The sequence below is a fragment of the Macaca fascicularis genome, chromosome 4 (genome assembly GCF_037993035.2).
Source record: "Macaca fascicularis isolate 582-1 chromosome 4, T2T-MFA8v1.1".
Lineage (NCBI taxonomy): Eukaryota > Metazoa > Chordata > Mammalia > Primates > Cercopithecidae > Macaca > Macaca fascicularis.
Window position 1 is genome coordinate 35,203,661 of NC_088378.1, and position 15,883 is coordinate 35,219,543.

The following is a 15,883-nucleotide window of genomic DNA, read 5'->3' on the forward strand; positions in this document are numbered from 1 at the left end:
TAGTAAAGTGTTGCATATCTCATGCAATTTATTGAATATTGCACTGAAAGTGAAAAAACAATGGTTGTATTAGTACTAGAAGTATGGGTTCTACCGAATGCATGTTGCTTTCACATGTCGTGAAGTTGAAATAAGGTATGTTGAATCATCCTAAGTCAGGGACAATCTGTATTTTAAAGTAAACAAGGAGAAATTTCACAATTAAATGTTTAAGTTTGAAATGTGGGCAAGGTTCCAGTTGAATGTTATATAAAAAATTATTTTACATAGCCATGTGTGTCATACTTAGAAAGTCTTTGTTTACATTTCTTGCTCTATCTGGAGAGAAACATTCATTTTTGGTTTAAGGGCTACACATGATTCTTGGGTTATATGTTTAATGACTGTTTCATATTCAGCTATTGTTATTTTCCTATTAGACTCCCTTATATCTGTTATGATGTCCAGGGAATAGTTCCAAACCAAATAAAATGAAAGGCTTGTATCATTGAGCACCTTTCTTCCTTGTTCCATTTCCTAATCTATAGGAATGTCAGTGTAGATCGCAGTGCCACTATTTCTTTCCCATTTCTTCACCCAGTTCTTGTAATATTCAGTTGTTGGAGCCCTTCCGCTGTTACACAGGGGCATCTTTCCTAAGTAGTATTCAGGGAATACTTCTGGGTAGTTAGGCAGAGTAAGGGGCTGAGTTAGGTTAAGTCAGGTGTCCTATTGAGAATGATGTTGGGGGTTAGAATGAGGGGGAGAAAAGTGAGAAAGAAGAATGTTGATGGGTAAAGGGTCCAGGAAATTGAGTAGTTCATAAGAAAGTTAGAAAAGTAGAAAGTACTAGGTACATGGAGCAGGAGGATCTGGGAAAATGCTTTAGGTCTTTCTTGTTTAAAGGTACAAGGCTACAATTAGTGATGTCTGTGGATGCACTTAAAATATTTTGAGAGTGTGCAGTCTCTTCTACACTGTCTAGGGACAGTATTTAACTCTCATTTGAATGGTGCCTGAGGTACAGTTAGGCCTGAAGTTCTATCTGTTGATAACATGGAGATGAGTGGTTCCATACTTTTGACATCTAAGCTGTAAAAGCACAACACCTTCTATCATGATGTAAGTATGTTGCAACACACAGGCCAGTGTTATGGGGCAAGTTAAAGTTAGGATTTTTCTGTGAACTTATTTCTGAATGATTTTCTACCAAACAGCCCCACTCTCCTGCTTCACTGTTGAGGTCCTGAGAAATTTTTATACCAGTGGCTTACTGGCATTAATTACTTAATGTTAGAAAGTATATATTAGAAGGAAAAAGCTATTGCATTGAAACAAGGAAACATAATAGATTAAGTTGTAAGTGTATGTGGGAGATTTTGTTTTATTTTTGATATATAGAAATAAATGGTGAAGTTGGTAAATTCAGGAGAACATGTACCAAAGAGCAAAACATTAGGAAAACAGATGATAGGAAGGAGGAGGAAGCTGTAGCTTGTTTACATTCGAGTGATCACAAGACTGTTCTAAGCCAAGAACACAGCTGGAGTTTGATGAAAGGGAGTTGAATGCTCAGCTGAGACTGAGCATATAGGAATCGTTCTTGGATGCCTCATTTTTTGAGCCCCTTCTTTGTTTCATTATACTGAGAAAAGCCACATGCAAGTATAACAAACAGTTATGTGGCCAAACAGCATATGGTCTCTCCTGCCGGAAATGAGAAGGAGGAGGACTTGAGGAGAAAGAATTGAGGTTGGCTAAGTAGACAAAGAATGAGCTTACGTGGAAACAGACTGTGTTGTAAATAAAAGCATTGCAGTGTTCCAGGACTGCGCTGGTTGTACTGAGCCTGCAACCTTGAGAACTTTTTGGGTGCCAATGACCTGTTGTTCTCTCTCTGGTTAACATGGCCTTAGTCAGTATAAATGAACCAAATGTTTGTGGACCAAAGCCATGTTTCTTCCTCTGGTCTGGTTGATGCCAGCACCTCCTGGAATGACACGTTAGGACCAGGAGGCAATACAGCATTTTCTCTTGGTGGCTTTTGTGACATGACTTCTGTTATTAGGAATCGTGTTATCTTCCCTCTGTGTCTGCTTTCCTAGCCACTTGATGCCACCGAGGAGCATCCAGTGCTTCTTAAAGTCTTAGGACAGGTAAAAGGAGGTGTCAACAGTAGATTTAAAACGTATGACTCTAGCAGCTGTGTTTCTACTTACTACTTACTGAAAGGTGTAATACTGTAAATGTTAGTTAAAATACTAAGTTTCTGCTCTTTCTTTCCATAAAGCCTGAACATTAAACCAGGCTGGAATACTAAAAGGAAGTTTATAAATACAGGAGTGGGGAGATGGCTTGCCTAAAAAAAATCCCATGGTGAACCGAATAGATGCTTTAGCATAAAACAAAATTAAGAATTGAGAAGTATTATATATGGACATAAATAGCTGGTCCAGAAAACTCAGACCATCTGTGCCAGTATTTTACCTGATTATTTGGAATATCAACAGTATAAGAAGCATTCTTTTTACAGGCTAGATTATTTAGATAATTTTTTCTACATATAAGTAGCATCTATGAATTCTTTCTTATTAATTTACTATGACCTATACATATCACTTGATTTATTAATATTCATGCACTATATTAAGGGCAGGTATTTTAGAATGCTAGAGATTCCCAAAGTAATTTTGACATTGGTTTTGTAAATATGATCATGTATATGATTATATCTTAAGAATGATTAATATTCTTAGAATTTTAATATTTTAAAGTAAATAATGGAGGGCTTGAAATTATTATTCTGCTCTTCTTTTCAATATATTATATTCTCTATTTATTCTGAATCTATATCTAAGCTCTCTCTCTTACTAGCTGTGTCTTTTGGTAAGTGATCTCATTTCTCTGTGATTTAGTTTTCTTATCTGTGGATAATAGGTGGTTATTAAATGAGTTCAGAAAAGTTCTTAGAACAGTGCCTGTACATAGTAAATGCTTTGTATTTTCTATTACTATAATACAGATGATAGCAGGCATCATTTTTTTTTTCAGATTGGGCCACAATAATTGGGCCACATAAAGTACTGTTGACTTTTCCATTTTTCATCACTCCTTACATTTCCTTCTGTAAACTAACTGACAGGCAGTAGGTGGGGTGTCAGGGCCTCAGCAAGACAGGAAACAGGCACATTCGACCAGGGGACCAAAGCAGAGCCCAGCCACATAGACTGGCCCAGTATGGCCAGAGGAGAAGATGGGAAGGCTGCAAGGCCATTCTCACCCTGGGTACTGGACACGATCTAAAATCACCATGCTATTCCAGAGCCCATTGGTTGGTGCAGTGAAGCTCCTCATCTCTTTCCCTCCCTGTCAAGAACAGGCTGGGGTGGAACTGAGCCTCCTCCTGACTCAGAGGAGCTGAGGGAAGGCTGCAGCTGGCAAGGAGGTAACCAAGTGTTCTGTATCAGGAGGATGGTGAAAATGAAAATACTGCAAATAACAGCAAAAATTGGAGTTATGCAAAGAGGTGAAGGAATCATGAAGAACTTTAAGATTTGCCAGGGATAAGCCCCATGCCGATATATAATGTTTTCATAACTGTGAATTGCCAGTATGTACATTTTCACTGGGGCAGTGATCACTAAAAGTGATTTCAGTTTCTTAACCAATATAACATTAAACAAATGTAACTTTTTGCCACTTACAAAAATAAGCGTAAGAGATTACGATTCTTCTTTAACCAGCCAGTGCCCAAAGTGGAAAATCACATTCTTAATGTTGTTGTCAAGTCATTATCACAGGAAATATATATGTCTTTTATAGCTACTCGTATGACAGCAATAAACTATTGGAAAACATAGCAGAGATCCAGGAATGCCAAGCTTATTATCAGTAGGACAAATAATTTCTTTGTCTTATAGGAAGCCTGTTTATATTTTCATCATGGAAGTTGTGATTGTTATAACAAGTAACAATAAGAAGTTATCTTCTATTACACAAAAGTTTCAACCTTCTTAATATTAATTTCCATTATTCTGATGACAAAAAGTTTGTCATAGAAATTAAAGATGAATAAATGTATCTTATTTTTTAGAATCTTAAATGATTTTCACTTTGAAATTAACAAATGTGAATTTCCATATTTTTGTGACCATCTGTCTACTTCCTGTATTAAAAATAGAGTCAGAGGCATAGTAATATAAGTCTGAGCCCTCTTTGGTACGTATTAAATTGTGCACATCATTTAGCTAAATGTAAATGATATGGTAAATGCCTCCTGAGTAAATAATTTCCATTGCTTACCAAATTGAGCCATCAGATGATTCTAAAAATATTCATCATGCTTTTGGTGGCATTTTCTCTGGAGTGGACTGTTTGAGTGCCAAGTTACAACCAAGAACGAAATTCCTGTTTCACGGTACATTGTATCAAAGGTTATCAAGTGTCTTTGAACATCTGATAATTTTTCCTAAACTGTGACTGAAACTAGGCTAAAGAAAAGTTAAAACTTCAGTCATTTCTAATGATTAATTAAGATAGTCTTAAAAACGTTTTTCTGTTTGACATTTCTTGTCACTAATTTATTGTTTCAAAGTCTGGTATTCCATACTTAACATCCTATTTTCTCTTCTAATGTTATGTTGCATAATTGAAATGTCACTTATACTGGGTACAATTATAAATATGAAGCCCTTAAAAATATGCCTTGTCCCTGTTAGGTTCAAGGCAAATATAACCTTCTAAGTACTAGACCATCTCCAATCATATTCAAAATTCCAGGGTTGCAACACCCGTAGCATGATTTGTTAAAGATACCTCACATATTTTTCTTCTACATGTGAAATAATCCCAACTCTTAGCCTTTATAGGTCAAATTTAACAATTTTCATGATACCTTTCGAACCCTCCTAACATTTTATACCTCCATTGATAGTTGAGTAATAGTGCCTTGGGTCTAACCTATGACGAAGGGTCTGGCCTATGATGAAGGGAAGCAGAAAATAATTTGGGGGGTCCACAGCTTGAAAATAATGCCACCAGCCAGCCTTTTTAGCTTTAAAATACAATCTGGGAGGATAATGCTTCTGAAACTATTTTGCCATCCCAGTGGATTCATTCAGAAAACAGGGCCCTTCTTAGTCTTACCCTAAATGATCCACTTTTGAGGTCCCATTTATTTTCTCAGAATCATAGTCTTCCTTTTTTTTTTTAGTATGAAAGAAAACACCACCTGCTGCAGCTGGATGGTGAAATCAATTCAGATAAATTTTATCAGAAAAGAAATATATTGCCAAACAAAAAATTTCTCCAGAGAATGAAGATCATGTTGAAATTGTAATATATAGCAGACAATGCAGAGGCTTAGCTATTTCTAGGTTGTTTATTACTGAAGATTTTTCTGATCAGGGCATATAATTTCAGTGCCTCTCATGCCTTTTTGAACCATAGCTCTCTCTGTAAATTATGAGTTAAGCAATTAATTCCGTTTCACTTGCTAGTAAAAATTAAGTCCTAAAGACTCATGTTGGAAGTCATCTGTGAAAAATTCTTACAAAACAGTTGGCATTTACTTTTTGCTGAAATTAAATTAATAAGCCTAGAAGATGAGAGTCAATCTCATGTTTTATTTCTTTAAAAAATGACATTTTACAAAATGGAAGTGAAGATTATAGCAATAGTGGCTAGTGAGTGCTGGCATTGGTTTCTTGAAAATTGAAGGTTCTTATTTGTCTGCTATGTTATTGCCAGTCTTCTCTCCAGTCTAAAGGAATGACTGTCTCCAACCTCCACACCCCCGCCACCCACACACACATACAAGCATTTAGAAGACAAGCATGGTTGGTCATTTTCCATTTACTCAGAATGTTTTTTATTCTTGAAATCTTATCTTAAATGAAATTATTACATAAAGTTCACTAATGATAATGGCTGTGTGTATGTGTGTTTTTATATATAATTTATTATATTTCATTGTTTTAAGCACTTTTATAAATTAACTTACTTAGTCCACATAACCCTTTGAGGTAAGGGGGAGAGATTAGGAGTCCAGTTTTAGACATTGAGCAAAAACATATATCAATAGAAATATGTTTAATATGATATTAAAAATTAAGATCAACTTAAATGTCCAACAGTAAATAATTGGATGAATAAATTATGAGACTTTCGTGCAATGAAGTACTATGGAGAAAAATATTTGGCACATCTGTATATTATTTACTGACATGGTATATTTACTGACAATATAAAGCTGGTTATCAAATAGTACTCAGGGAACAACCACATTCTATAGAAGAGAAAAAATGTACTTTGTATTTGCATAGGGAAAACTAAACACATAAACTATAGCAGTAGCAGTTTGTAGTGATTTAAGTTTTTTGCTTTTATAATTTTTTTCATCAATTTTCTAATTAAGTTTTTGTCATTGAAAAGAGAAAATATATTATTCTAGTTACCTTAATCTTATGGACTGTATTTTGGGACTCTGAGGCCGAGTTGCAGGGCCATTGTATAGTATAGCAGAGGAAGATATATTCTTTCCCATGTTTGGGGGAACTACAGAGGTACCAAGGACATCCCACTGTAATTTTTCAACAACCAACTGTTTCTGCTAAGAAAATACACTGAAAGTAAGGAGGAGCAGATAGAGAAGAACTTGTAAGATCCACTGACCTCCCTGTTCCAATTCAAGTAATCTTTAATTGTCTCTCAGATGATTCTTACATAAGGAATTTAAAAATTACATCCATCTAATTAGAACATTTTTCCACTATAAAATGTTAAGATCCACCTTACTTTTTAAAGATTTAGAGTATTTTTTTCCTACCTTACTTTTAAAAAATTTATCCATTTTGCTGGGCACGGTGGCTCACGTCTGTAATCCCAGCACTTTGGGAGGCCGAGGCGGGCGGATCACAAGGTCCGGAGATCAAGACCATCCTGGCTAACACAGTGAAACCTCGTCTCTACTAAAAATACAAAAAATTAGCTGGGTGTGGTGACACACGCCTGTAGTCGCAGCTACTCAGGAGGCTGAGGGAGGAGCATCGCTTGAACCCAGGAGGCGGAGGTTGCAGTGAGCCGAGATCGCGTCACTGCACACCAGCCTGGGTGACAGAGTGACTGCATTTAAAAAAAAACTATCCATTTCTCCATTTTTGTTGTCGATGATTAGTCTTTCCTTGGTATCTCAAAATTTTAACTCAGTATACTTTATTATTTCTGGAGCTTAAAATGTATGAAGTTCTGAAAACTGCCAAATTTAAACCTAACACTCTTTATTGATGGTTTTTAAATACAACTCGTTTTAGGGAGGGAGACTTGAAAAACAACTTTACAACAATTTTATTGTTGTACATGCATTTTCAAGTGCCAATAGGCAGTGGTGTACTTTATTCTAAGATGTAATAATCAGGTTCTAGGAAAGTGATGTAATTATGAACTGGTTGCCTGGGTGAAATGATTGATTGACTTATTTGTTTTTTCATTTCAAGGGAGTGAAAAAAATAGATCCTGATTTATATGAAAAGTTTATCAGTCACAGATTTGGAGAAGAAATATTATATCGCATAGATCTTTGTTCCATGCTGAAGAAAAAACAAAGTAATGGTTATTATCACTGTGAATCTTCCATTGTGATTGGTGAGTGTCATTTAAAAATTATTTATTATCTTTATTTTTAATTTTTTTGGCATCACTTTTATCTTGGCAAATATTTAAACTTAGTTGTATATGTTTTCTCAATGATATACTTTCCTAAATATTGTGTTTTGACAATGATACACTGAAAATTTTCTAGAGCATTTTTAGTATTTATATTGATCAGTTAAGAATTTGCTACCCATAGTTTTTATACTTCTGGCTTTAAATATAATTATAATGAAGTCTGGAAATACTGATTTAGAAATCATTTCAATTTAATTTTATTTCATGAACATGAAGAAAGCATTTTCTCCAGGGAAGGCCTCCATGGCCTTCCACACCAGGCATTTTTGTATTTGCAGCTTGTAATTAGGAAGAGAATGACCTCAGCCAGAAAGTTTCACCTTGAGAAGAGAAAATGTAGGTGACCTGCAAAAATTGAAAACTTCAATTTCTTCCCTAAGAAAGATGTTTTGAGAGGAAGCAAAGATTTATATGTAAATGCATCTGTTAGATGGCATGAGATGAGACAGACTCATATAAAACTGCGTTTCCAGGTGGAAAGTGTGTACACTTATGGAGATCTTTCATCCAGAATAGAGCTATTCTCCACTTTTTGCAATGTGAATGTATTTCAAAAGAGCCAGCTCTGTTGTGATTCAGATTTATTGTTTCAAACCAGACACTATTCTTTTAAAATTATGAACTTCAAGACAACCTGATTTATATACTTTTAAAGTAACATGAAAATACTCAAAGAAGACAAATACAGGCATACCTTGTTGTATTGTGTTTTGCTTTATTGTGCTTCACAGATATTGCCTTAAAAAGACAGTTTATTTATTTATTTTTAACAAATTGAAGGTTTGTAGCAACCCCGTATCGCTTGTCTTTCTGGGCCAATTTTTCTAACAGCATGTGCTCTTTTTGTGTCAATTACATTTTGGTAATTCTCACAATATTTTCGACTTCATTATTATTATATCTGTTATGGTGATCAGTGATCTTTAATGTTATTATCATTATTGTTTTGGGGTGCCACCATATGAATTATATTCATATAAGATAGCAAACCAAATTGATAAATGTGTGTGTTCTGACTGCTCCACCAAACAGCCATTCCCCTATGAAGAGTCGTACGTCTCTTACCTTAAATCAAAAACTAGAAATGATACATTGGAAGGACATGCAAGAAAAAAAAAAGCTAGAAATGATTAAGCCTAGTGAGGAAGGCATGTCGAAGGCTGAAATAATCCAAAAGCTAGGCTTCTTGTACCAGTTAGCCAAGTTGTGAATGCCAAGGAAATTAAAAGTGCTATTCCAGTGAACACACAGATCAAAAGAAAGTGAATTAGCCTTATTGCTGATAAATGGAAAAAGTTTTAGTGGTCTAGATAGAAGATCAAACCAACCACAACATTCCCTTAAGCCAAAGCCTGATCCGGTGCAAGGCCCCACTTCTCTTCAATTCTGTGAAAGGTGAGAAAGGTGAGCAGGGTGCAGAAGAAAAGTTGGAAACCAGCAGAGACTGTTTCATGAGGTTTAAGGAGAGAAGCTGTCTCCATAACATAAAAGTGCATGGTGAAGCAGCAAGTGCTGATACAGAAGCTGCAGCCAGTTATCCAGAAGATCTAGCTAAGGTCGTTGATGAAGGTGGCTGCTCAAAACAACAGATTTTCAACGTAGACAAAATAGCCTTCTGTTGGAAGAAGATGGCATCTACAATTTTCATAGCTACAGAAGAGAAGTCAATGTCTGACTTCAAAGTTTTTCAAAGAACAGGCCGACTTTCTTGTGGGGGGTTAATGCAGCTGGTAACTTTTAAGTTGAAGCCAGTGCTCATTGTCCATTCCAAAAATCTTAGGGACCTTAAGAATTATTCTAAATTCACTCTGTCTGTATATAAATGGAACAACAGAGCCTGGATGACAGCACATCTGTTAATAGCATGGGTTACTGAATATTTTAACTACTGCTCAGAAAAAAAAAAAGATTCTTTTCAAATGATTACTGCTCATTGACAGTGCACCTTGTCTCCGAAGAACTCTGATGGAAATGTACAAGGAGTTTAGTGTTATTTTCATGCCTGCTAACACAATGTCCATTCTACAGCTTGTGGGTCAAGGAGTAATTTAGACTTTCAAGGCTTATTATTTAAGAAATATTTTTGTAAGGCTATAGCTGCCATGAATAGTGATTATTCTGATAGATATGAGGAAAGCAAATTGAAAACCTTCTGGAAAAGATTCGCCATTCTAGATGTCATTAAGAACACTATGATTCATAGGAGGAAGTCAAAATAGCAACATTAACAGGAGTTAGGAAGAAGTTGATTCCAGCTCTCATGGATGACTTTGAGAAGAGGTTCAAGACTTCGTTGGAGGAAGTAACTGCAGATGTGATAGAAATAGCAAGAGAATGGCCAGGCACGGGGGCTCACGCCTGTAATTCCAGCACTTTGGGAGGCCGAGGCAGGCGGATCACAGGTCAGGAGATCGAGACCATCCTGGCTAACACAGTGAAACCCCGTCTCTACTAAAACTGCAAAAAATATTAGCCAGACGTGGTGGCAGGCGCCTGTAGTCCCAGCTACTCGGGAGGCTGAAGCAGGAGAATGGTGTGAACCTGGGAGGCAGAGCTTGCAGTGAGCCGAGATTGCCACCACTGCACCCCAACCTGGGTGACAGGGTGAGACTCTGTCTCAAAAACAGAAATAGCAAGAGAACTAAAATTAGGAGCGAAGCCTGAAGATGGGATTGAATTGCTATAATCTCATGATAAAACTTTAGTGGATGATGAGTTGCTTCTTATGAATGAACAAAATAAGTGGTTTCTTGAGATGGAATCCACCTTGGTAAAGATCCTTGAACATTGTTGAAATGACAACAAAGGATTTAGAATACTACATTAACTTAATTGATAAAACAGTGGCTTTGAAGGGTTTGAGAGAATCAGCTCCAGTTTTGAAGAAGTTTTACCATGGGTAAAATGTTATCAAACAGCATTCCATGCTACAGAGAAATATTTCGTGAAAGGAAGAGTCGATTGATGCAGGAAACTTCATTATTGTCTTATTTTAAGAAATTGCCACAACCACTCCAACCTCCAGCAAGTACTACCCTGATTAGTCAGCAGCCATCAACATCAACAGACAAGACCCTCCACCAGCAAAAAGATTATGACTTGCTTAATGCTCTGATGATTGTTAGCATTTTTGGCAATAAAGTATATTTAAAGTAAAATGTGTACATTTTTTAGGTATAATATTGCACATTTAATAGACTGCAGTATAATGAAACATAATTTTATATGTACTAGGAAACCAAAAAATTCATGTGACTTGCATTATTGCAATGTTTGCTTTATTGCAGTAGTCTAGAACTAACCCATAACACCTCTGAGGTATGTCTGTATATGTAGCTAAATATTGCAAGGTCTTTAACCAAGGTAATTTATCTCCACATCAGCTGGAAGAATACCTATGGATGTATACACCCTGAAAGAATCTTAATACTGATGTTTATTAAAGCATTTAAAAAATGTTCAAGAGACACAATTTTACTTCCAAATTTTCATTAGAGATCTTCAGAGGTCCTCATTTTACCTTTCAAAGACTTCAGCTATTTTAAACAGAAGATATTCAGTATGTCGTTTGAATTTTATATTCTGAAACATCTCAAGTCTATTTTAAGGAGAATTTTCATGTTTTCAGAATCTCTGTAAGAGAGCTGTCTTCCATCCAAGTTTTGATGAGGACCAAACATTTCTGTTTAGGTTCATTGTAAATGGAAAATTTAGATACTTCTTGTGTAGGACAGATTTTGGCTGGCTTCCCCTATCTTCTCTGCCAACCTTATAAGGCCTCTTATAAGGCCAACCTTATAAGAGATGCAGTGCCTCATTACCTCTCTCACTCCTGTTTAAAAAAAAAAAAAAAAAGGAATATGCTGATATTGCTGAAAATATTGCAGGACTGGCATTATGAAGCTTACATCATAGATTACCTAAATTGCCACTGGACAGTTCTGTTCAGCCTACCACCCCCCATCACTGTGTTCAAGCCACTGAGATTTTGCTTTCATTGCTCTTTTTCAGTTGATAGTCTTTAAATTTCCCCTTAGGTGAGGTAGTTTCTCCAGATCTTTCCATCAAGCTTCTTTATTGCTGTCACACTTTCTAATTCAAAACAATTTTGCCTTTTTCAAACCCTGCCAATCTTGTATCCCCATGCCAATCACTTCACATTGTTTTAAAAAATGATTTTTGCTTATTACAAATGCTTTTGTGGGTCACATTTGGCAATGACAATATAAACTTCAAAATCATATGTGCCTCTAAAGTGATAATTTATTGTTATAATTAACCAAGTTTAATGTACACTAGAATTCATTCGCTTATAAATAATTATTGATTTTGTCAATCTTACCTATATTTTATAACAATATTAGATTTGGGATACTTTGTTTTATTTCTCAATCAGATTTAATTGGCTTCCCTTGGTTTAGCTTCCCTTTGATTTGATCCTAGCTCAAATTTAGTGTCAATTTCTTGAGGCTTGAGCCAACATTTTATAGTATACATTAATAAGTGGGACAGATTTCTGATCTTAAGATACTATTCAGAGTTCTAGGATAGAAGTTGGGCCTCAGGGACCCTGAGAACTTCCTGATATTGTTCATAAAACTTTGTACGTAGGTACATTTGTGAATTTTTCTGGGGAGATAATTTAGCCCTCATTAGATTTGCATATTTCCTATCTTTGTTAATGGTACATTCTTGGAGAGTGCTAGATTACAAGTTACTGATTTTCTCTTTAACCATCTCTGTTATACCATTTAAGACATCTTTAAAAAAAATCAGTGAGTATATATGCTGCATTTGTAAGGTTTCCAGTTGATTCACTTTTTTTTTTTTTTTTTTTTGAGACAGAGTCTTGCTCTGTCACCCAAGGTTGGAATGAAGTGGCTCAATTTCACCACAACCTCCACCTCCTGGGTTTAGGTGAGTCTCCTGCTTCAGCCTCCTGAGTAGCTGGGACTACAGGTGCACACCACCATGCTTGGCTAATTTTTTTTTATATTTTTAATAGAGACAGAGTTTTGCTTTGTTGGCCAGGCAGGTATCAAACTCCTGACCTCAGGTGATCCACCCACTTCAGCCTCCCAAAGTGCAGAGATTACAGGTGTGAACCACTGTGCCCAGCCTCCAGTTGATTCACTTTCATATTTTCCAGTTCTGTTCTTTGCTTCATGGATATTATTTCTTCTGTCATGTCTTTGAGGATTTCAATATAGTCATTTTTTAAAGTTCTTTTCATATTTAAAAAGTTCTGTGATTCCTTGGGAGTGAATTCTTGTATTTGGTCTTCTGTGACCCTCAGTTTCCTCTAGTGCTTTTTAAGTTTTTTTTGGAGCTCGTCTTACTGTGCATGTTTTCCCCTTAGAAGCCCATGTGGATTTTGTGGTTGTCTCAGCCCTGGTCCCACAGGATACGTTGCTTTGAACTGAGTTAGGAACTGGTAACCACAAATCATCCTTATCCATAAGGAGTTGGGATTCCTTCTTCTGAATTCTGTTACCAATATGTGAGTTGAGAGTAAAGATACTAGCCTTTTGTTTGCTGTATTGGCTTCAGATATTTTCCAAGTATTATGTTGCTTTTAATTTTGGACAAGGAATTTTTTATATTATGTGTTAAGTTTTATCAAATTATAGGTGAAAATTTCTTCTGTGATTTATATCATGACCATTATGAAATTATCTTCAAACCAAAGATTTGATGTGTATTCATTCATGTTTTCTTTTAGTTTTTTTTGTTTTTGTTTTTCCATTTAGGCTTTTAATTTACCTGATATGATCATTAATATAAGTTCTCATACACACAGGAGAAACTCATAAATCCAGTTCTATTTTATGCATTTTAAATTTTATCCATTAATTTATTCATTTTTAGTGCACATGAAGTAGAGATTTAGTTTTAGAAATTATTTTCTTGCCAGGTGCGGTGGCTCACGCCTGTAATCTCAGCACTTTGGGAGGCCGAGGCGGGCGGATCACGAGGTCAGGAGACTGAGACCATCCTGGCAAACATGGTGAAACCCCGTTTCTACTAAAAATACAAAAAATTAGCCGGGTGTGGTGGCGGGCACCTGTAGGCCCAGCTACTTGGGAGGCTGAGGCAGGAGAATGGCGTGAACCAGGGAGGCGGAGCTTGCAGTCAGCCGAGATCGCGCCACTGCACTCCAGCTTGGGCAACAGAGCAAGACTCAATCTCAAAAAATAAATAAATAAATAAATAAATAAATAAGAAATTATTTTCTAGGATTTCTTTTACACCCCATCAATCTTTTTCTTTGTGTCTCAGAAATCACAGATTAGCAGCCCTACATGTACTTGATTGGAACAGGGATTTTTGTTCTTTTTTTATAATTTGAATTACTTGCTGATACTAGTGTGATCTTATATTAAATCTGGATTTCTACTTTCTTCTGAACAATCAGAAGAGGTGCCCACATTACCACATTGGTCTCACATTCTTGCATGGCACTACAATTTCCTGGATGGAGTAATAGGCATTGTGACCTTGAGCATAGCTATCTTTTATTATCCTGTTTACCCTGTTGTTCTTGTACAAATCTGTTTACCTTTACACTGCCTACTTGACTCCTGAGGGCATCTGAGTTTGTACCTCTTGCCAGCTGTTGCCTACTTTACATTTCTATGGTGAACATTTTCCTCTTTATCTTCTGCCATTGTATACCTTTATGTGGAGTATTAGGAGAATTTGGTAGGATATGGTGGCAACATTCATATTTTCAGATATAAGAAAAGGTACGTTTTAGTTGTTTCATGCTGAAAGCTTTGGGTGATATCATACCTCCTTGTCAAACCACACTGCACTAATCAGTTAAAATTCAAATAATTAATAAAAAAGTGAAAACCCTACTTCTTTTTGGTAAAAACCAGGAACGAAATATGGTTCAGGAATGAAATATTTTAGGATTATGAAAGCTGTTCTCTGTGAGCTACTTACTCGAGTTGGGTGAATTAATTTTTCTCAGGCAGCTATGTTCCATTTATATTTCCCTTGGGAATGTAATTGACTAAATGACACCTTTTGTAAGATTGATGAGCAATTTAGTGCTTGCAAAGACTAGTTTACTTTCAGCTGTCAGACATATCTTACAGGAGGCAGTGGGGAATTTGGAAGAGTCTAGAATTTTTTGTTTGTTTGTTTGCAGTCCAGTGTATTTATAACTTCTACAAGCAGAGGTAGAAACAGAATTATTTTCTGGGAACACTGTTTCTTTGCTTAATAATTATTATTCAACATTAATGAATGTTATTGAACATGTACAATGTGCCTACTTCTCTCTTTGGTATCATGTGATACAGAGAAGTATAAGACATAGTCCTTAAGAGTGATACAGAATCACTGGACAGCAAAGACTATGTCTGAGAAATGGAGGAGGAATAGATGAATAGGACTTGTCTATAACAATAATGGGATTTGATAGGACACAGTGGAAGCTTATAATTTTACTGTTTAGTAGGAGAGTAGGGGGATAGGGGAGTAGCAGAATTCAGCTGAATGGGATGAGATTGAGGAGCAGAGCGATAGTTAATAGAGAAAGGAGACTTTCTGGAGCAATTGACTTCATTGCTTTAATGGTAAAGACCACAATTACTTTTGCACCAACCTGATACAATGAAAGAGAAGTAATGGATTGGGAGGCAGGGTGGAGGCATTAATAGTGATAGACCACATTTTGATTGAACCTATGGTTGAGTTAGCTGAGGAAGCTGCAGAGTGGGAGGTTGCTAGGTTTGCGGGTATGAGGAGTTGGTGAGCGGATGGACATAGCTACATGCACTAAGGCAGTGAATGTGTAATACTGAGTAGATAAATGTGAGATAAAAAGAGAATGATGTTGTGCTCGCTTCAGCAACACATACACTAAAAAAAGATGATGTTTAATACTCTACATAACAACACAGGACTGAGTCCTAAAGATAAGACCTTTAATTAATTTGAGACTGTAGCATAAGAGGCCGGGAGGAGGATGGGTTTGGGCCAAGCATAAACTAAATGGAAGAAGCAAAGATCTCCGTTGACATGGTGATAGACCAGGAAAGAGTTCTAGATAAGTTAGTGCCATATAGCTGTAGTTTAGTCAGAACGTATCCAATTCTAAATAGGCCAGAACAACAGGATATCATGCTCAGACTTTATGGGCTGAACACTAAGGATAATTCTGAGTGAG

At 36.2% G+C, this 15,883-nt stretch overlaps 1 protein-coding gene across 9 annotated transcripts in view; it reads left to right on the forward strand.

Annotated features, from left to right (window-relative positions):
* The window catches only part of AKAP7 (A-kinase anchoring protein 7), a 151,047-nt gene that overhangs the window by 83,123 nt on the left and 52,041 nt on the right, over window positions 1–15,883 (forward strand). For 6 of the 9 annotated variants that reach the window (XR_012433437.1, XR_012433438.1, XM_005551839.5 and 3 more), the window contains one exon: window positions 7,473–7,620. Coding sequence is in view for 7 of the 9 variants with exons in the window: in XM_005551839.5 (XP_005551896.3) it covers window positions 7,473–7,620 (148 nt within the window). In the remaining 2 variants the exon portion in view is untranslated. Of the gene's footprint in view, window positions 1–7,472; window positions 7,621–12,549; window positions 12,622–15,883 lie in introns of all 9 variants that reach the window. The other 3 variants (XM_065543407.2, XM_074037050.1, XM_074037052.1) reach the window with 1 other exon arrangement.